The 21453-nt window shown below is 43.3% G+C and overlaps 2 protein-coding genes across 3 annotated transcripts; both read right to left on the reverse strand.

The window, feature by feature from the left end:
• Positions 1–1824: 1824 nt before the first annotated feature.
• On the reverse strand, positions 1825–10161 carry znf711 (zinc finger protein 711). The gene is made up of 8 exons (XM_040015489.1): positions 10030–10161; positions 8907–8990; positions 8711–8811; positions 5798–6634; positions 5559–5705; positions 5284–5463; positions 4855–4989; positions 1825–4677 (listed from the first exon to the last, which is right to left on the reverse strand). Exons 3-8 carry the CDS (start codon positions 8787–8789, stop codon positions 3497–3499), a joined length of 2559 nt encoding a protein of 852 aa, XP_039871423.1. The 5' UTR covers positions 8790–8811; positions 8907–8990; positions 10030–10161; the 3' UTR covers positions 1825–3496.
• Positions 10162–10625: 464 nt separating this feature from the next.
• Positions 10626–21237, reverse strand: zgc:66447 (SLAIN motif-containing protein-like). 2 transcript variants are annotated; one of them, XM_040015490.1, is made up of 9 exons: positions 20885–21235; positions 19864–20531; positions 16990–17126; positions 15270–15389; positions 13924–14064; positions 13458–13784; positions 13183–13326; positions 11924–12221; positions 10626–11658 (listed from the first exon to the last, which is right to left on the reverse strand). In XM_040015490.1, the coding sequence occupies exons 2-9, from the start codon at positions 20520–20522 to the stop codon at positions 11604–11606; spliced, it is 1881 nt and encodes a 626-aa protein (XP_039871424.1). In that variant the 5' UTR covers positions 20523–20531; positions 20885–21235; the 3' UTR covers positions 10626–11603. The 2 variants fall into 2 exon arrangements, with proteins under 2 accessions (XP_039871424.1, XP_039871425.1); XM_040015491.1 differs by having other exon boundaries at positions 10662–11658; positions 19864–20526; positions 20885–21237.
• Positions 21238–21453: the final 216 nt, after the last annotated feature.

Genomic DNA, 21453 nt, shown 5'->3' on the forward strand with positions numbered 1-21453 from the left:
CAGCTAAAAACAGGAAACTGAACCTACAGATCAAACGTGCTCCCCAAAACTGGACAACAGAAGATTTGAAAAACGCTCCCTGGTCTGATAGTAGGGTCAGAATTTGGCAGCATCACAACATGAAAGCATGAATCCATACTGCCATCAAAGGTTGTGGTGTAATGGTGTGATGGATATTTTTCGCACACTTTGGGCTCTCAGTACTAGCTGAACATCATTTATATCCCACAGCCTGCCTGAGTACTGTTGCTGACCAGGTCTATCCCTTTGTGACCACAGTGCACCCATCATCTGATGGCTGCTTTTAGCAGGTTAACCATGTCACAAAACTCAAATCATCTCAAACTGGTTTCTTGAACACAACAATGAGTTCAATGTAGTCGAACGGCCTCCACAGTCACTAAATCAATCCAACAGAGCTCATATGGCATGTGGTGGAACAGGAGATTCACATTGACACGTGTCAGTATGGACCAAAATATTAGGGAATCCATGCCAAAAAGAATTAAGGCAACTCTAAATGTAAATGGGGATTTAACCCAGTGCAAGGAATGTGTACCTAATAAAGTGGCCAGTGACTGCATGTGGTGTTTGATCCACAGTGAAGGGGTTTTTCTTTTCGTCAGTCCTGCTTTCAGGTAGCTCTGCAAGCAACTTGCAAACAATACCCTTTTGGGAGCACCACAATGGGAAAAGCAACAATGTAATGACATTAATGTAGCTGTTTTAGGTTCAAGGCCTCGCTGTTGTGCACATAGGCTCACTCTTAAACCTTTTATTTCTATTATGACAAGAAAGCTTCTTTGAAAAATTAGACTATTACAGTCTGTCTAACTTTCAGGCGCTTATAATAACAGTAAATTGCTGTAATAATAAAACTGCACTAGGACCATTAGTTTTGTTTTTTTATTTCAGTGCACAAAACCTGTTTTGTGACCCACACATGATGTAGATATAAGCAGACTGTTAGGCGACGAGTTCATAAAACAAGCTAAAATTCGCTTCTGTGGTTCTATCCTGCTGAGGAAGACTATTTCAGATTCACCTCATGTTTGAGGATTGTGCAACTGCGCCGGGTAGTTTTCCCCACAGTTGTCTCAGCCTTGCACAAAGCCAACAAGGCTATGATCGCTCTTTGAAGCATCTCAGCTTGTACAGTATGTATCAGATCTACTTGCCAAGTTAAAGAGGCTCTTGAAGTTGCAGGATCCCGACGTAGTAGTTAAAAAAAAAAAACAACTAAATAAAGCAGCCTGGCCAAAGGGAGCTCAGGTTTCTCTTCAGCTTCTCTGTGCTGACACAAGTGGAAAAATATACATTCTGGGAGAGTGCAGTGCTGCTCTGCCTTCTCACAGTAAATCCTACATTTAAGCACAATTATGTGGGATGACGAGCTCGTGAAGCAGAGAAAGTTTGAATTCTCTTTAGCAATCAATCTCTAGACCCGAGTTGCTGAAGCTTACTCCATATTTCATCATCTATTAATGCCTGATGGTTGTACAATCACTGAAAATGCACTATGTACATGAAACTGATAAAGAGACAGCTACAACTACAGATAATCATTAGGTCCTATAAAGACATAGACTGATGCAAACTGGATAAATAGCGAGTTATAACACCAATCCTTCATGTACTCCTGGCAGTAAGTTGAGTATTAAAACCTTAATGAGAAACGAGGATGCAAGACGCAGACTAGGTGAAGCGCTGATGTGGAAAATAAAGAAAAGCCAGACTGATTTACTGGTAATACAGTAGCTGTGTGTAAATTTCCCTGTTAGCTTTTAACATTTCCTTCTTGTTAGACAGAAAGGACAAAAAGGGTAAAAAGATAATTGTTTATTTTGGTTCTTCCCCACCAGTAGTTTATCCACAATCAGACTGAAAGAAAATATAGACTAAGGTACACGAAATGCAGGGATTTTTTTTAATATATACCACAATTAATTTCATGGAGACAGCATATGTGCATACTTTAAAGACTAATGCCAATATGATGAGCAATGACTTGAAGGAAATAATCCCGTGCTTGGGACTGGGTCGGGCTATTTGGGATTGTAGGGCTAGTGTCTGGGAAACTTGTTAGTGAGCACAAACAAAAACACAAAACCCAATCACTTATCCATAGAACAAAACAATAAGCGATTTCACCCACCATTTTCAATGACAATTCAGTTGTGATGCAGTAATGATCGCTGCTCATTAGAGATAACACTCAAAAACAATCTTTACCTTTACCCACTCACAAAGCTCTGTACGTGTTTAATATCTTGGGATATTTCTATCTATTTATCTATACATATCCCCAGATAATAAACTCTCATACATGTCATTAAAATACAAAAACAAAATTATTAAAGTGCTTTCTACTGACTCAAACACATAATCTCTGAGAGAATGGCATTGATACAGCATGTTTGAGAGTTAAAAATCACTTATTTTCTGATTAGCGGTGTGCATCAGTGCTTAAAGGATAAAGACTAACGGATGTAAGGCATGATTGCTATCAAATGGTTATCTGTGTCATAGGTAACATCACACGTACTTACAGTGGCATTCACACGCAACCACGTCACTGGTTATTATATGTGAAGCCAACCATCTGTCAAGGTCATATATAATTATAATAATAATACACCAGTCAGAGATGTGTACACTAAAGGGATATTCTAACACACCAACTCCACCCTTCTGCTCCATGCTAGACTCTGCTGACCAGAGAGTAGCATTTCTGATTCAACTTGTAAGACGTATTTAACTGAAAATAGTCTATACTGTTTTATACACGATTCGTTTAATGGGGCTCCAAGAGTTCAGGGTTGAGAGGAAAATCCAAAATGATGTGAGTTCAACGGTTAAATTTAATGAAACATATTTTTCAAGATGCATTATGTCTCAACATCAGTGATGAACCCATTTTGAACTTGTGAATGGCTCTGTTCATTAAAGACCAGATAGCATTAGAAAACAAAAAACAAAAAATGTCAGGGTAAAAGCTGGTTCATGAGGTCAAGATACTAGTTGGTACTATGGAGGCAAACTTCTCATGTAGTCGTTCCACATCGTCTGGAGAACTAGCATGACGTCCCCAAAACACCGCTTTTCTGTTTTACTAGACACAGTCATCATCTTGCAGCATTTCAGCTGAGTGGGTATAAAAATATAGACATTTGAAACCCTGAATATATGTTCATATGTGATTTTTTTTCTGCCACCGAAGACAATTTACAACTGTCCCACTCAGTGTACACACTGTCTTTTTTTTGTGTTTTTTTTCCAGATTTAACCCCCATCCTAAAACGTGTTCTTGCATTTACTCCTGGGGGCAGGAGGTTTAGACCCAAAACGACACAGAACACAGAACAGCAATTATAATGTTGTTTTCTTCATCAACTGCCTGCATCCATTATTTCTTTGTTAATACACTAAAATTACCTCTGGGTGTGTGTGACACAGATTTACTCGGTAAAGAGGAGTGTGTTTGTGTGCAATGACATTACATCAACATGTCTTTGTGATGCCTGGCTATGTGCTGGCTCTTCTCTGAAGGCCTCCTAAAGCCCTTGGTGCAGTAGTCGCAGCGGTGGGGGTAGTCCTTGGTGTGGATAGAGATGACGTGGCGTTTGAAGCCAGAAGCGTCCGTACTGTTATACTCACAATACTGGCACTGATATACCTTTCTACCACTGTGCGTTTTCATGTGCTTCTTCAGCTCGGCGGGCTGCCGGAAGCCTCGCCGGCAGCGCTTGCACTTAAAGGGTAGGTCCTTCGTATGCAGGGATAGGATATGGCGACTCAGGGTGAAAGTGTCGGGTGCATTGAAGTTACAATGCCGGCACTGGTGCACTTTGTTGCCTTTGTGTGTTTCCGCGTGTTTCTTCAACTCTGAGGGCCTGTGAAAGCCTTTCTCGCACACGTCACACTGATGGGGGAAGTCCTTGGTGTGAACTGAAATAATGTGCCTCTTCAGGTCACTGGAGTTGGTGCTCTTGTGCTCACAGTGCGGGCACTGGTGGGTCTTGTGGCCCTGCACCATTTCTATGTGGCGCTGCAGTTCCCGTGCATCAGCGTAAGCCTGGGGACAGTGGCTGCACTTGAAAGGCAGATCTGCGCCATGCTTGCTCTTGATATGAGTCTTTAAGTTGGACTGGTCTGCACAGCGGAACTCGCAGTGCGGGCAGTGGTAGGGCTTCTCGCCTGTGTGGGTGCGCATGTGTTTCTTCAGCTCCGATGGGTGACGGAAGCCTTTGGCGCACTCAACACACACATGTGCAAAGTTCTTACTGTGCACAGCCAGCAGGTGACGGTTGAGCAGGCCCTGTTCAGCTGTTTCATAATCGCAGTACTTGCAGTGATGCAGTTTGGGCTCCCGATCCTTGACAATGAGCTTGTCTGAGCCCAGTGGGCTAGACTCATGGTAGCGCCGCGCGTACTCGGTATACTCTGGAGATCGCTCATTGTTGTGGCTCAGGAGCTTATGACTCTCTAAGTGGTTGTGAAAGCTGATTTTCTTGTTGGTGGTAAAGTCGCAGTCTGTACACTGATACTTCTTCTTGAGCAGATGGTCCGGGTGGTTCTTCATATGGCATTTGAGGAAGCCCCGCGAGCGAAACTTCTTTCCACAGATGTGGCAAGGGTAGACGGTCAAAGGCATCCCATCTGGTCCAATGATAACAGCTGGACAGAGAAGTTTGAAAAAAGAGAGAGTATGCAACATTGCAATCAACCATTATTATTCTAAGTTTTCCTCAAATGTGAATGATAAAATTATATACATTCAGACTTGGTGACAACACAGATAAAAATTAGCAATTTAAGGTATGTATCAGTATCAATATGACATGCTGATCCTACCAGTCTGACACTGCCGTGTTTCGCCTTTCTTCTTCTTCTTCGATTTGGTTTTGAGAGCACGGTTTGCACCCAGTCCCTCACGGATTTGCAAAAATGGTGTCGCTGCTCCATTCTTCACTTGCTCAATTGTATTACCTGCACAGACATTGCAACACATAACACCCCAATAACAACAGAATGGATGACCTTGCCTTATTTCTACTATGATACTTTTTAAAACAAACTCTGACTGCTAAGTCGTCTTTTAAACACATTTGCCACACATACTGACCCCAAACCATCTTGCTGAGCATCTCATTTAAACAGTAATGTTGCAGCATAGCATCTTCCTCTTAATAATCTATTTTAGCAGTCATAGAACATAGTTTTATCTCAAACTACTAATTTAGGAAAAATTACCCATCTAACCCTTTCATAAAAAGGGCATACCAATGTCTTCATCTTCATCATCATCGCTGTCATCCTCATCATCCTCTTCTTCCTTTGGATGGTTCTTGACTGCCATGTAGACCATTTTGTCACGGCCAACTCCCAGTCTGCCCGATGAAGCTGCTTCCAAATCAGGATGGCCGTTCTGGTAATCATCCTCTGTTATTACCTCTGTCCCACCTTGAAAAAAAACCCAAAAAAACACCAAAAACTCAATGAGCCATATGACCTTTAACACAAACATGGCTGGATGTACTGTACTGAAGATCATTTACCCAAATCATCATCTGCTTCAGCTTTAAAGATGTAGACTTTTATGACCTCAGAGCCATCCTCCTCTTTGGAGTCCTTGTCTTCCATTACTTCAGTGCTGATCTCAAGGGGAGTGTCCCCTATGTCCAACTTTTCTCCCACTTCATCCACTTTAAAAAAAAAAAAACAAATACCAATGGTTATGCAAAAAATGTAACTTTATAAAAAAATCTTTGCCGTGTTATGTGCCAAGATATCTTACAGGAGATCATCAGGTAATCCTCGGAGCTACTCCTTGCATCATCATCCTCATCTGTCTGTAGGGGAACAGCCTCAGTTGGCAGCTGTTCGTGGATTATGGTCTCGGCATTGGCCTCGGTCACCATCAACCCTTCAGACACAAGCTGGTGGTCCAGTGTGTTGTCCTGGTGTTCAGACAGCAGCTCTGCCACAAACACCTGGTCTGGCATGTCGTCATGATGGTGGTTTGCGTCCTGTATGAGGTCTGAGGTCAGAACATGGTGGTGATGGGCGTCCAGGGCTTCCTCTATCGCAACTTCAGTCCCCAGGATATTTTCAGGCATGATTACACTGTGTTCTGAAGGCACCATGTCTTCAGTGCTCATTTCATGGGCCTCCACACCTTGAGACTGCAGACTTTCCACATCCACCTCCAGCCCTTCGACAACCTCAGCTTCTAGGCCCTCCACCTCCACTTCCTCTTCAAGGCCCTCAACAACATGGGCTTCCAGACCCTCCACATCAACCTCAGTTTCCAGGCTCTCCACCACTTGCGCCTCGAGGCCCTCCACTTCCACTTCTCCCTCTAGGCCCTCAACAACCTGAGCCTCTAACTCTACCACCTGTGTCTGTAGCCCTTCAACAACTTCTGCCTCCAAGCCTTCTACATCTGCATGTAAGCTCTCCACTACCTCCGTCTCCAGGCCTTGAACAACTTGAGTCTCCAGACCTTCCACCTCAAGTCCGTGCTCCAGGAGGATGCCCTCGTCTGTCATGACATCAGAAAGCAGCATACCCTCTGGCACCGACACCACAATGTGCTCCCCATCAATGTGAGCCAGACCCCCCATGCCTGCAACTGATGATATAAAGAGTTTTTAAAAATCACAATTAAAGCTTGATATTAGTCAAATAATTGTGAAAGAGTGTCATTTTTTGTTAGTATACGATTAACATTTGCTAATGACAATGTGATGTCACTTTGACTTCCTTATTTAGCTTGACACTCAGGTTTCTTGCGCCTTTTGGGAAATTGGTCTCTAAATATTAGCGAAATGTAGGGCTGGGCCATCATATGTTCACGGTAATACCGGTATAATGTTGGGCAACGATAAGAAAATGAAATATCGCGATGCAATATGGGTAAAACATGCATGCGCAGTAGAGCAGGGCGATATGACCAAAAATATTTATCACGATATACATTTGGAAATTTGCGATAACGATATAACTGACGATACAATTGACACGAGACAAAATACTTTACAACTCCACAACTTTATTAGTGCAAAAAAACCAAAAAACCCATCAATATATTTTCATTTAAACAAGCAGCTGTTTTATGTGCATTAAAGTTATATAAAATTTTAACAGTGCAAATGCAAATTCCTTGCTGACAGTTTAACCAAAAGGCATTTCCAGTGGAAATTGGCCGACATATCCTCAGCATAACCACGTATAATATCCACAAAACTTAAAAAGAGGTTATACACACACAATACGGTAATATTATGTTGAAGCACAGTACGTATCACTCCGCCAGGCTCCTCCCTATGATAGCCGTAATGCTCCGACAATCCATCAAGCGGTGCGGCTTCGTAGCTTAGCAAAGTCGCACTAAAACATTTGACAGATTTTCGAGCGCCATGTACCACATAAAATCGTTTTGAGGTCAGTAAACACAACCAGAATTCATACATAAGACACACGGGATTATAAGGGGCACTGTCGATTTTCAGAAAAATCAAAGGATTGATTTTAAGTGTGCGGTATTTTCCAAACAACACGGTAATAACGACGGCCCGCTAGCATGCTCTACCAAAAATAGTGCTTTGTTGTGTACCTGACGGATGAAAGCTAAATTCTGGTTTATCCGTTTCATTCAACGATTTGCTTTCGCCGCCATGCTTTTTCCGACGTGTGCGTATAAAAACAAAGGCACTGCGCATGCGCGTTTTACTCATATTCTATCGCGATATTTCATTTTTCTATCGGTGCCCAAAATTATACCGGTATTACCGTGAACGGTATTGATATGGCCCAGCCCTAATGCGCAGTGCCTTTGTTTTCATAAGCACATGGCGGAAAAAGCATGGCGGCGACGGAGAATAAGAAGAGCGAAACCGGAGCGTTGAATGAAACGGATGAACCAGAATTGGTTTGCAAAAATGCTGCAATTTCAGTGGTGTGGAACTGGTTTAGCTTTCGTCTGTCAGATACACAACAAAGCACTATTTTTGGTAGAGCATCCTAGCGGGCCGTCGATATTATCGTGTTGTTTGGAAAATACCGCACACTTAAAATCAATCCTTTGATTTTTCTGAAAATCGACAGTGCCCCTTATAATCCCGTGTGTCTTATGTATGAATTCTGGTTGTGTTTACTGACCTCGAAACGATTTTATGTGGTACACGGCGCTCGAAAATCTGTCAAATGTTTCAGTACGACTTTGCTAAGCTACGAAGCCGCACCGCTTGATGGATTGTCGGAGCATTAAGGCTATTGTACGCAGGCGCCTCGCGGAGTGATATGTAGTGCTTCAACATAATATTACCATATTGTGTGCGTATAACCTCTTTTTAGGTTTTGTGGATATTATACATGGTTATTCTGAGGATATGTCGGCCAATTTCCACTGGAAATGCCTTTTGGTTAAACTTTCAGCGAGGAATTAGCATTTGCACTGTTAAATTTTTATATAACTTGCACATAAAAAACAGCTGCTTGTTTAAGTGAAAATACATTGATGGGGGGGGGGGGGGGGTTTGCACTAATAAAGTTGTGGAGTTGTACAGTATTTTGTCTCGTGTCAATTATATCGTTATCGCAAATTTCCAAATGTATATCGTGATAAAATATTTTTGGTCATATCACCCTGCTCTAGCTAAATGTCAAATACAACACGTGTATTAATTTCTCTTGCTAATTCGCCTACCAAAATCTTGCATGATCATAGCATGGGGCATCTTCAGCTCTTGAGTGTGCAGCTCTAACACCCCTCCTCCTTGATCCATGTCTTCACTCCGTAAAAACAGACTGAAAATTGCAGCACAGATTACATTAACCTTTACTACATATACACTGCTAAAAATAAAACCGAAAGGGAAAAAAATGCAGTTAGTATTACATACCTTCACATTTGACGACAGAAAATCTTTACAATAAAACCAACAGGATATCTGATGTGCTTCCTTCCATCAAGATACTGAATTATTCTGACAAAGTAAAAGAAAATACAATTATCACATGAGCTTGGGATTATAACTGAACACCAGCTGTTCATTTTTTGCAGAAATGCACAAATATTTGGCGTTGGGTTCATAAGAAAAGCACTAGTCTCTATTGCAAAATCTACCTCCGTAAGCCTTAAATACAGAACACAAACTTATTTTTAAACCGTGGACAGTCGTTGTTGTTGTTGACCACTGCCTCCCTCTGCTGCCAATTAGGGGTACTACATGCAGCTTCAACCTGAGGACAGATCGCTATATACACCTGGAGCTGGTTGAGCCTGATGGCCGGAGCGCAGCAGAGACAAAAGACTCAGTGTGCAGGGCGGGCGAGCTCGCATGCAGCGGTTCTGATAGCTTTTGGATAAGGACTCCTGCTTAATTTCGTGGGAGGAAATGCACTGTCGTCACATGACGATTTAAAATGAAGCAAATGTATTTACAGCGGTCTGTAGCGGTGTTGTGGCTGTTAGTTTTCACATATTTATCCTTTTGGGGTAAAAAAAAAAAACCAAATGCAGTTCCGTTGCACTAATCGTTTCTGAAGTGTTAAGTATCTACACAAAAATCACATATGCTCCCGAGTTTATGGCCGCCACTGAAACTACCACAGTTATGCAATGGCTACCGCCCTCCACCCACCGGAGCTAACTAGCAAGGAAGCTAGGGCTGAGTCTCAAAGCGCCATTTTGTTTTAGCATAAAGGCTAATTCAAGGAGCGCGATAACCAGTCCAATGCGTCGATGTAAGCAACGGTTACACATAACGTTATAATGCATATGTAGTCCCAAACGCATACAACAAACCACGATGACCAATGAGATCACTAGTTTTGCAATTCGCTCTGTTTTGTGCGGCGACTGCCGTCCGGTCAGCTAGCTAGCCTGCTAAGCTAGGTGGTGCAGCTTGTGCCGCATTATCTTCCATGTTGTTTTTCGAAAAGGCTGAAAGAGGCCCGCTACGTCCAACTGGGCCCATGCGTCTTATTCCACACTCGTTTTTGATCGACTCAGAATAATTTTACCTGATAACGTTGTCTTCTGACTCTATCGGCGTTTCTCCCCCTTCTCGGATTTGTCTGTTATTTTTTTGGTTTATTTTTGACGGTAAGCTAAGTGCGGCCTGCAGTTTTGGATCCCCGGGCACTCTTTGCTAGGCCTCGGCCAATCAGCTTGCTTCCTGACAAGCAGAGGGAGGGCGGGGGGCAGACAATGCGTGGCCTCGTTTACCGCTGATCCCTTACTATTTGCGTCATGCATAAGAGAGCAGAGTTACATTAACGCAGTCATTCTCTTAATCGGGACATGTTTAAAGCGGGCTCAGAGGAGCGAAATTCAAACATTACTACAGTAACAAATAAAATAAACATTTATGTGCTTGTACTGTGTGCGCTCAGACTTTGCCTGCGAAGATGAGGCCTGTAGGCCATTTTGTCACAAGGGGTGGGTAGTAGTTGAGCACTCATTTGAGAAGTGGTTGGTCACGCACCCAGGAAATATCCGGGACATGGTAACGGTACTGCCGCTGCTATTGCTTGTGCTGCATAGTGTGACTAATTAGCCTTTCATACAGAACAGACCACGATTTAACATACATGGATTAAATATGACCAGAAGTGCATTTAGAGTTTCAGGGTAGACTTTATTAATCGTTTTCATAACAGCTCCTAATTATTCAGAGGCACTCTTCATGAGGGTGCATAGCTGACTAAGGCAGGAGGCCTTTTGTGCATAAACATTTGTTATTAGTGGGTTTCCCAACAACAGACACTAAAATTGAAATGTAGATATGCAGTAAAAATGCTTTGAAAACTCTTTAACAGTACCTTTACCAACCTAAAATTACTTTTGGAATTAAGGAATTACAGCTCTAATGCACCTTGGCACAACCCATGTTTTTTTTCCTTCTTTATGATAATTCATAAGGGCAGTGTGGTTTGCAGGAGTTGTGTTGCCGTGTAAGCAAACAGCAAAACACAAATACAACACAAATCTAAAGATAATTTTCACTATGAACCACTCAAACATTCAGAAATCCAAAGATAATTGTAGGGAGACATGAAAGTTTTCTCATATTGCAGGTATAGAATGAAGAGAAGGCATTTGGGCTCAGGGAAAAAAACAAAACCAAGCATGCAATACTCAGCACCTTCATCTAGAGTAAGTCACAGATAATGAACAGACTGGCAAAAATCTTCATTTAAACTGTCTTCATATCAATTACATCAACAGAACAGTAATACACCCCTTAATATTCCAGCAGTTTCTCACAAATACCATAGAAAAATAAGTAAAGTTGACACAAGCATATCTTCTGGAAGCTCAGATTTGGTCCGTATTAACAAGTCGAGTGTGCACATGTCTTCCTGTCTGCCTACACATCCTCTCTTTGTGTGGGTTGACAGTGTTTCATGCGAGGGAAAGAGATTAACTACAAATCCAGTGCAGCCCAGCGCTCCAGTCTGAAATAAGGGGGGGGGGGCAGAGGTTGTATGACACATTTGTGAACACAGTGACTGTTTTTCTTTGTATTTAGAGGTAACGGGGAGAAGTCGGGGTGATGTTTGCAGCAGTGAACATCCTTCATTGCCAGGAGACCTCAGTAGCAGCCATCTTTCCAGGACTCATCTGAGATTTTGGCCATGCCCAAAGACCTGTCAATAAAAGACGAGCTTAGTCTCAATTCACAGAAGAAACCAAGTATCTATAGCATAATGGGAAATACTCATCATCATCTCACCATTCCTTAAATGTGCACTACTACACTGCACTGTTTTTAGTGCTTAGTTTGCACACAGACTGAAAGCATGAGCTGTGTGCAACCACGAGTAGTAGAACACTAACTGCAGTTCACTTTGCAGCTGAGGGATTTCCTGAAATTACACAGAGCTCCTTTAAGAGTGTTTTTGGAGCACTCACCTCCTCTGAGGCTGTGAAAGTTTACTTCTAGTGGAGGCTGAAGACGCAGCCTGACCTCGTCCTACCCCGGGCCTCCCGGTTCCAACTGAAGCCCTGCCGGGCACGTAGCTTCCTCCATTAGCAGAACCTGGCGACTGGACCCTGCGGCTCCCTCCTGCCTGTTGTCCTTGGACAACAGGTAGGCCTCTGGAAGTCTGACGACCACCTGCCAAAGAGCCCACGGGAGTGACGGCTTTAACTGGAGTCCGCAGGGAGAGAGGAGACTGGCCACTGCTTCGCAGCCGACTGCAAACCATACCTTGAGTGACAGAACAAAATCTCAATCCAGATGACTTCGTTAAGACAATTTCAGTAAATAAAAGCTACTGTAAGGCCATTTGTTGTACACGGGAGTTGTAGACAAGCTTAGGGAAACAGTACTGAATTATCAGAGTAGTGGTGCAGTCATGTAGCAGGTGAATGGAAAGGAAGTTACCTGGGGATGTCAGGGAAGAGGGTGAGGAAAGAATTGTGGAACTGCAAGTAGCTGTGACCAATAGTGTATACCCTTTTTCCATTAGTACCTGCTCGGATCAGCTTGACGCAAACCGTATTCCATTACAATTGAGTACCACCTAATGTGCATGGGGTCGTTATAGCAACACGGGCAAACATCCCGTGACATCACTTGTATGCGACACGAGCTCTACAACAATGTAGCACCTCGAGGCGATGCTATACCTGCTGCTTAGTCTGTGGCTTTTCGTCAGACTCATGGACCGCAGTGTCGTTTATTTGTAGCGGTTTTCCTCGTTGACGGGTTTTGAAAAGGAAACTTCATGAAAAGTTTCCTTTTTATGATATAGACCCTCCCATGACTCATCAAGTGATGCCGCTGATTAGCCAATCGGTGACGTGCAATCTGCTGAGGTCACATTTGGATGTGACCTCGTAGATCGCTTGGAACCCCAGCCAAGTAGGTACTAAAAAAGTACCAAGTATCCAGTGAAAACCTATAGATGATGGCTTGCATGGTACTGTCAGAGTTAGACTGATAAATAATAGAATATATGAATTCCTAAATAAAAACAGGCCCTGTGCTGCAACATTGCTCATGATCTTCAAAGACATATATTTTGGTCAAACTCTTCCTGTGATCATGCAGAGGTGAAGATCAGGTTAAATTGTAGGATTAAAGTGACACCACAAAGAGTTATCTCTAAGGAAATGTAGGACAAAGTATGTTAAGGAGTGGTGGGGACCAGGTGAGGAGGGGTTACCTGTGGAGGGGGAGTGAGTCAGGGGAGACATGCGGTTGCCAGAGCTCTGGAGGTTAGCCTCCATGCTGCGGCTGTTTCTGACTGCCTCCAGGGAACGTAGGCTGGTGCGGGGAGCCAGATTAGGCATGCTGTGCCTCAACTCCTCTGGAACACACACACACACACACACACACACTCTTAACTACAATCAAATGTATATTGTCACAACAGAAGAATCTCCATGGCTGTCCCTTATCTAGAGTAAAACTGCTTAAGTATCACTGGTTATAGCCTACCCTCACTCTTTGCAAATTTAAGCAGCTCTGCACTGGGGCCCTGGAGAGACCGCCTGGGTCCTTTTGTGCGTGGGGCCCTGAGATGGCTGCTGTATTCCTGACCGTGGTTAGAAGTCGAGGGAGAGAGGCACCGTGGTGAGCCTAATGGCGAAGGGGTGAAACGATGCCGTCGCTGGGGCATGGAGAAGTCATCCTCTTCATCTTCCAGGCTGTAAGTGTCAAACTCCTGGTCGCTGTATGTACCGCCCCGGCGCAAGGACTGCAGAGACGCTGTGGAGCTGCGGCGCGATGCAGATGCTGAGCTAGAAGCACAATCCTGCCTCAGACCTGGAGCCGGAAATACCAGGTCAAAATGAAACAACTTAAAAGTCAAGCAAAACTCAGTTTTGCAGATGAGACTCTGACGTCTAGAAATGCAAATAATCAGCTGATGCCACTCAAAATGCTATAACCTTTCTACACTCACTCTCTTCCTGTAAACGAGCCATGATCTGGACGTCTGTGAGATCCTGCAGCTTGTATCCCATTGAGATGGAGTCATCTGATGTGCTGAGCTCGCTGTCTATGGAGGACTGGGAACTCAGGGCTGAGGGCATGCTTGTGGCGCCTTTAAACAAAGCAGAATACCTGTTAGAGTAAGCTGAATTACACCGATATAGACAGAATATAGACAGAATACTGACCACAGCCAAAACCTACTACTTCCTTATGACTCACTAATACAGCAAGATATTTAAATTCTTATGCATACTGATAGTGGCAACTTTAAACATGACATTAGCTGATCAGCATAAAATCAGGCTGATAAAAATGGAGCTTTGTGAGGTATAACGCAACAGACCCAGGCTAATGCATGCAGTACTACCTTTCATCAAGATCACAAAATAAATATGCATTTTATCTAAGTGGGCCCACAATTTTAGAATTAACAGTATGACATTAGTTTGTCTCCCCACAGCCTGTTCTACAGCACTGATCTATAAAGCCCAGTCTGCTGATGATGCCCTGGGAAGCTGTAGCCAAAGTTCAGCCTGACACATGCCTGATGAATGCGAGACGACATCACCCAGCAGCATTTGGTTATGTAAAAAGTCTGGCATTAGATAGAATCACCACACATACTCCAAGCACTTTCAAGTTCACGCAAAGATTTGTTATTAAAGGAGTTTCCACAGCAATACTGACATTGCTGGGCTGAAAAAACTGTGAGAAATGATGTGCAAAGCAACTATTACAACTGCAATCACATGTTCAAGGAACAAAATTATGCATACCATACATATTACATATGTTAACACTGTCATTGTGTGTCTGTGTGTGTGTGTGTCCCACCCGGGAGCACAAACAACATACACTTTACATAATTACTAACCATATTCCAAAGGACACCAGTGTTATCTGCAGGGCACACCTTAGTTTTAGCTTATTTGAGGCTCAGATCAACTTGATTTAATTTAATAAGAGAAGTTAATATACTTAAGATAAGGAATTAATACCATTAAATAACCAAAGTGACTGCTGCACACAAATGTAGTGTGGACAAATGCCCATCGACTGTTTCTGACCGTATTTGCAAATTTTATCCATAACAGTTATTAAATGAAATAAACATTTACAGAAACCTTTGAAGAATGGTTTGCAGCGATGTAAAGTATATGTAAAATAGCTCAAACATGCAAAAATGCTAAAGCAGTCCTTAAAATTAACCAGTCAGACCGCTGTGAGACCCACATCCTTACAGTAACTGATGTTATTCTCACTGTTGTGTTGTAGGGAAAATGAGAAGCGCTGTGTGTTAATGTCATGCCATACCTGAACTGCCACAGGTTAGTAGGGATTTGTTAGTTGATTTGTGGTACCCAGGAGAGATCAGGCCTGAGCCCGCCGAGCCCGCCTCTGATGGACTGCTGTACATGTTCCTCCATCGAGATGCTGCGGGCGACAGGGCAGGAGATATCACATGTTCTCAGGAAGGAAAATACACCAGTACTTATTGTATACACAATGTGACACTATCAAGTTACTTGTAAAATGTCCTCAGAAAAAGCTCTCACAATAGTTAAAATTTCTCAATTAAATTCTTGTTTTGTTTGTTTGTTTTTTTTCTTAAAAACTTGATTCATGCACCTCGCATGCTAAATGACTTGTTCTGAAGCTTGAATGATCCAGGTGGATACGTGGCCTGGTGCTGGCATTTAAAAACACGAGCTGTTCCGGGAGGAAGGTAATCCAATCCCACCCATGACTTCATGTAGTCATTCAGCCTTGGTGTGAATAGCTTTGCTGTTCAGGTTTTGCAGCAGGTAAGATGAGGGAGCTGCTCGCAGGTTTAATAATGAATGTGGTGTTTCGGATCAGATGCAAACTTCTATCCACACTGAAAGGCGTAGTAAGATTCACGGCCAGTGTTTAGGCTTTGTTATACAGCCCTGTGCACAGCAGGGGTAAGCAGTAAGTAAAGTTGGGGTGCTAAATGTGTTGAATGACGTGCCTGAACCTTGGTTTAGACCTAGAATTTCTAATGCTTAATTTATTCTACCACCGTTCACAGTTGTGTCCGTCTGCTTTGGTATTTGCCTACACACTGTTCTCGTGTAGTCTACCAAAACCCCAAATGCACATTGCTCGACGTGGATGACGGTCAAACGTCAATTGGTTAACAAGTGAGCCAGAACATGATAGTGAAGTTCACCAGGAATGGGAGAAGTGTGGAGAAAAGAGTAAGAAAAGTACAGACAGTGACTGCAGTGAAACTCTTTCACTTCAGCTGTCTGCATTTTAAAACTTTGCTCTTCTCCATAGATGGCTGGTGAACTAACAACAGCATAAGCAAGTATTGCCCACGGACCGGTTGTACCACATATTATTGACACAGCACCCATCTACCAAACTGCAGGTAGATTGGCAGGCCGAAGCTGCCTACGTGCTGCTGAACCATAATCTAACCATACGGCAGGGATACAAATCAAAGACCATCAGATACTAAATTTACTGAATAGGCAAAGCTCTTTTGCTTAAAGTGTTCAACAGCGTGAAAGATTGGTAATCTAAGCATTGGCACCTGAGGGTGAATAGAGCGCTGCAGAATAAGGAAAGACCTTCTGTGGTTAGCAGAGGCTTTAGACATTTTCACATTTTGTTCTAAACATAAATATGTGAATAAATATCCCACTCCTAAATTTTCAAGCCTTAATTTGTCCAGAACAAGATGCCTGCTCACAAATGGCTAACTAAGACTACAGAAATTGTGGAAGACATTAAAAGTAATCCCACTGAACACAGTTCAGCACTGGTGATGGTAAAGTGGTTGTTGTTGTTGTTTTTTATAGCCTAACATTAGTGTTTTACTTTTGGTGACTGCGTTCCCACAGGCTCTATTTTCTGCACAACACTTTAAGCCATGGAAAAAGGGAGAAGCTAACTTCCGGATCGGCCCTACAAAAATGCATCATCCATGCAGCACTCTTAAGAAAAAAAAAACAAAAACAAAGTAGACTTTCTTCAGTTATAGTAAACTATCCTAATTGCATACTCTGGTCCAAGCGACTGATCAGAGTCCGGCAAGCCATCTCGGTCTCGGGGCTGCGATGGTCAAGGACCTGCCGACACCACTTCAGTGGAGAGTCTGGCCCTGGATCTGCTACCTGCTTTTTAGGAGACACATATAACCTGTAGAGAAGCAGCACACAAGAGAAAAACATATCACTAAATGTGGGAAATGAAGAGTAGTGAGAATAAAGAAGTCAGTCTAATCCTTCTCATATTGATCATGCTTTCATGCTGCAGTGTTTGCCAGGATTTGAGAAGCAGAACATTTAAATAGGAGCAAGCTGGAGATTAGTGTGAACTGCTGCTGTGTGAGCTATGCAAGGTAAGAGTGGATGTGAAAGCCATGTAAAACAGAATGGTTTTTTTCTCCTTAGATTGCACATGATATGCTAACGCCCAGCCACCCAGTGTTTTCCCCAACAGAAGGACAGTATCCTGCAGCAAAGATCCCACATCAAACAACCAGGCTGTTACTGTGTGTTTGACTTCAATGATGTAATCAAAGCAAACAGTGAGTGGGAAATCATCTCAAGCAGGTACTTGTGAACATCTTTATCACAGCTTAAGCCGGAACCAACCTTGAATTTACATTTGCCTCATTTCCTTTTGGTTAAATGCAAAATTCACATCCAAAGACGCCTAAAACACGGAGTCAAACTCAGATTAGCAGCTGAGCACAGATGTGGATGGAACGGTTTTGTGGCTTTTAGTCCCGCTATCATTTTGAGCTACATTCTACAGCATGAAAAACACATGAGAAATATCCACTAAGGAAAAAAGTGTCAGCCAAAAATGAGTTTTATGCAGCTGCAGTGTCAGACGCTTCCTCCGCAATGTGTCCAACGTTGCCTTAGTGAGAGCAAACAGCCATTTAGTCACCACAAGCTTTGAAGTGGCTGATCACATGGGCTGATGCTTTGAGTCGGATACACAAAAGGGCCCAAACTGACTGGTTCTGGACCAATCAGCTACAAATCATCTTCCCATTTGGGCAAACACAAAAGGACCCCATTTCCCACTGGAATGAACGACAATGCAGGAAGCAATATTCAGGTCACACGTCCTGCGCAGAGAAGCCGTGCTTCTCTGCGCAGGGAGAGGAGGGGAGGGTGGTTCTTAGTAGAAGCACAAACCCGCTGTTTGATGCAGAACAATGTTGTTTGCTTTTGATCCATTCACAGTGCGGTTTTGCTCACAATGTTGCTATTGCCATTTATGCAGGACACTGGCAACAGCTGCCGTAACACAATGTTGGCACTGAGGAGTCTCTTACACTTTTAAACCAATCCTGTAATAACTGTAAATAAACCCCAAAGTGATATTATAACAAAACATATTCAGCTGTGTCATATTTATGCTTTCACAGTCGAGAGAAGCAACAGCCTTTGTCACTGCTCCACTGTGTCAGCGTGACAAGTGCAAGTTAGGAGCACTGAAGCCAAGGCCCCTGAGTTTTATGAGTCTGAACTAGTTTTTTTAAAACAAGTAAACAAACATGCCAGAAAGAAATTACCCAACTTGGTGAGTTCAAATGTTGTCCCAAGAATATGGTTTTCTTTTACTAATCTTTTCACAAAGTAATGGTTCAAAACAATAAATATAAAAGTACTGCAGTAGCTGCCTTCTGTTTTGGCCCCCTGTTCTGGTGTGATTACACAGGGTGGAAGGGGGGGGGGGCTCAAATCACATGCTGTGCAATCCCAACCAAAGTAGTTCAGCCACGCGGACCCACTCAGCCCGGAGCAGATCAGATTATGCTGCTGTTTAGGATTACTTAATGTTTTGGCTATGATAACCCCACAAAGCACATATGGTATGGCTAATTATGTAAAACTGAAAATAAGTCATGAGTGGTCTGGCTGTTAAATCCCCAGATCCTCAGTTGCTAAAGTGAACACAATATGCTATCTGTTTAGGACAATACTGTGAGACAGAATGAACACTCATGTCTAGACTGATCTCCTGCATAGCCCCATATTAATGTTATTTTTAGGTAATTGCTATCAGCCAATTAAACAAAACAAGTAAAGGTCACACTGGTTCAAAACAGATCAGGCTTTAAAAGGCTGAATATTAATTACATCCAGATATATCCTTTTTATTCTGACTGGGTTAAGTCAAATTAGTGGTCTCTTTTTTAATAAACAGGATAGTCTTTCACCTGATACAAGACCTTTTTTTATTTATGCTTGATTCAGACAGCTAGAACTAAAAAAAAGAACATCCTTTGTGTTTGACTAAGCTGTCAAACAGGTAGCAGACATGTCACTCGAGTCTGAGAACTAAAGGTTAAATATGAGACAGAAGAAACAACTCCCCACTGACTCTGCTTTCTTTTACTTTCTCCTAATTGCGCTTGAATATTTTATGCCTTGTCGAAATGCTAAGAATCTGTATACTTTCTCTCCTGCTTACAAAAAGATAATCGGAGTAGGTGTCGACTTGAGCTTTTAAATACACTTTGTTTGTGTGGGATAAGAAATAACCACAGTTTCTGCATCAACTCAGAATCGAGTCTAATTTTAAACCCAAACAGCCTCATGCTACACAGTCACTGCCCTGTGGGGGAGTATCACACTAAAGAATTCAGAGGTTAAAATGAAAAGGCACAAATGACTCATGTGGCTAAAGGGGCTCCTCTACCTATAGACTGAAACTTTAAATGTGACTTCAGAGCTCAGCTTCCCCTGGAGGTAACTCTTCGCAGCTGCTGCTGCTGTACGAACATCACTTTTTATCCCCATCTCTGCTGCACATGTTTAGCCACACAGTTAAAGCCACAAATAGATGCCGGCTGTACCCAAACAAGTGGGATCAAAGCACACCCAGAGAAAGCATTGCCGATAATGAGACGTACCAGCTCTCCTCGTCCTCTATGTCTGCACACTCATCATCCAAATCTAGGACATCCACTTCATCCAGTGCAGTTTGGTCCACCCCTGAGTCGCTCTCTGCAAGTGTCTCTGACTCATAACTTTCCTGAGACGGGCTCTCCGGCGTCTGGCTCTGGCCCTGAGACTGTGCTGCTCCGTTGCTGCTGGTCAACTTTAGGAAGCCGCCACACAGACCCCGATCCTCCTCTTCCTCATCATCCTCTTCCTCCAGCCTGCTAGCCACAGGCAAGGGGGACATCTCCTCTCCACTGCTGCTGTCCTGAGGAGGTGACAGCATCAAGTCCCTGCTGTCCAGCTGGCTGCTGCTGTGCTCCAATCTGAGGTGGGAGTTTGTCACCTCTTCACAAGCCAGCCTCTCGTTGATGTTGACAGCAGCTGTGAGGTTACTGTTTGCTCCTCTGTGGATGACGGTCTTGCTTCCCCTGTTGCGCAGGGTCTCATTCTGGACCTCCAACCTGCGCACAAGCTCCTGCAGCTTTCGGACCTCCTCCAGCTCCACCCCTGCCAGGTCTTGACCTCCCTCTCCTGCCACCTCGCACCCCGGCTCGGAGTTTTCCGTGAGGCCAGTCGGACTACCATTGTCAGGCTGAGGCACCACGCTGGCACTGTCCGGGACCACCATACTGCTGCTCTGATAGGAGAAACATTCAGTTAACATTGTGCCCATAAAAACTCTAAATGACTACAGCCATTAAACTAGGACCTGGTGGCTCCTGAGCAACACAACAGAGGTTCAATAGCGTAAAAGTGACACAAACACATATGTTAGCGTTCTCTGACTACTTCACAAAGCTTTCAGTACTCGGAAGCACGCTAGTTCCCTGTCGCTTCTCACTTTATTTATGTGTACATGTATGTATACACTACGAGTGCATCCTTGCAACTGCGGCTCCGTCACACCTCTTATATCTCTTCAAACGTTAACATTTGAACTCCCTTGGTTACTGTTAGCCAGCTAGCACGCTATCAACAAAACAAACGTACCGGTGACTGAGCCGTGTTGTCCCCTGCGAGCAGATGACTGAGCTTGCCCGCCACTCACAGCTCAAAATCCCCCGTGGACCAGCATGAATGAAGAAGCTAATTACATCCAGGTGAAACGCTCTACTGCGTGATGATAGTGATTGTCGAGACGGTGCAATAACCCTCTGGAGTTATCTTACTGAGCGGCGAGCTAGTCCATGGTCTCTTACTGCTAGTGCATTACCGCTAGCGTTTACCACAACGCTCCCGCTAACTAGCTTGATTGTGGACTTTAGTTAGCTCAGTGAGGAGACCTGCAGCAGCGCTCGCTCCTCCCTCTACTGGTTTTCCTGTTGTTTTAAGCGCCTCCCCGAGGCAGGACATGGTACTGCAACAACCTCATATTATATATTGTAACCACTGGGTGTCACTGTTTACACAATGCTGCATTCAATAACCGTACTTAAACGTCTGTTATGCAGTCTATGGGTGCCTTACAGCACGTTATACCAAGAAAGAAAGCATAAAGTGAATAACTGTCGACTCCCACTGCTGTTGTTATCGAATATTTTATCTATGTAGACAAAAAT

This window comes from Simochromis diagramma, unplaced genomic scaffold (assembly GCF_900408965.1).
Source record: "Simochromis diagramma unplaced genomic scaffold, fSimDia1.1 OVJJ01000685.1, whole genome shotgun sequence".
Lineage (NCBI taxonomy): Eukaryota > Metazoa > Chordata > Actinopteri > Cichliformes > Cichlidae > Simochromis > Simochromis diagramma.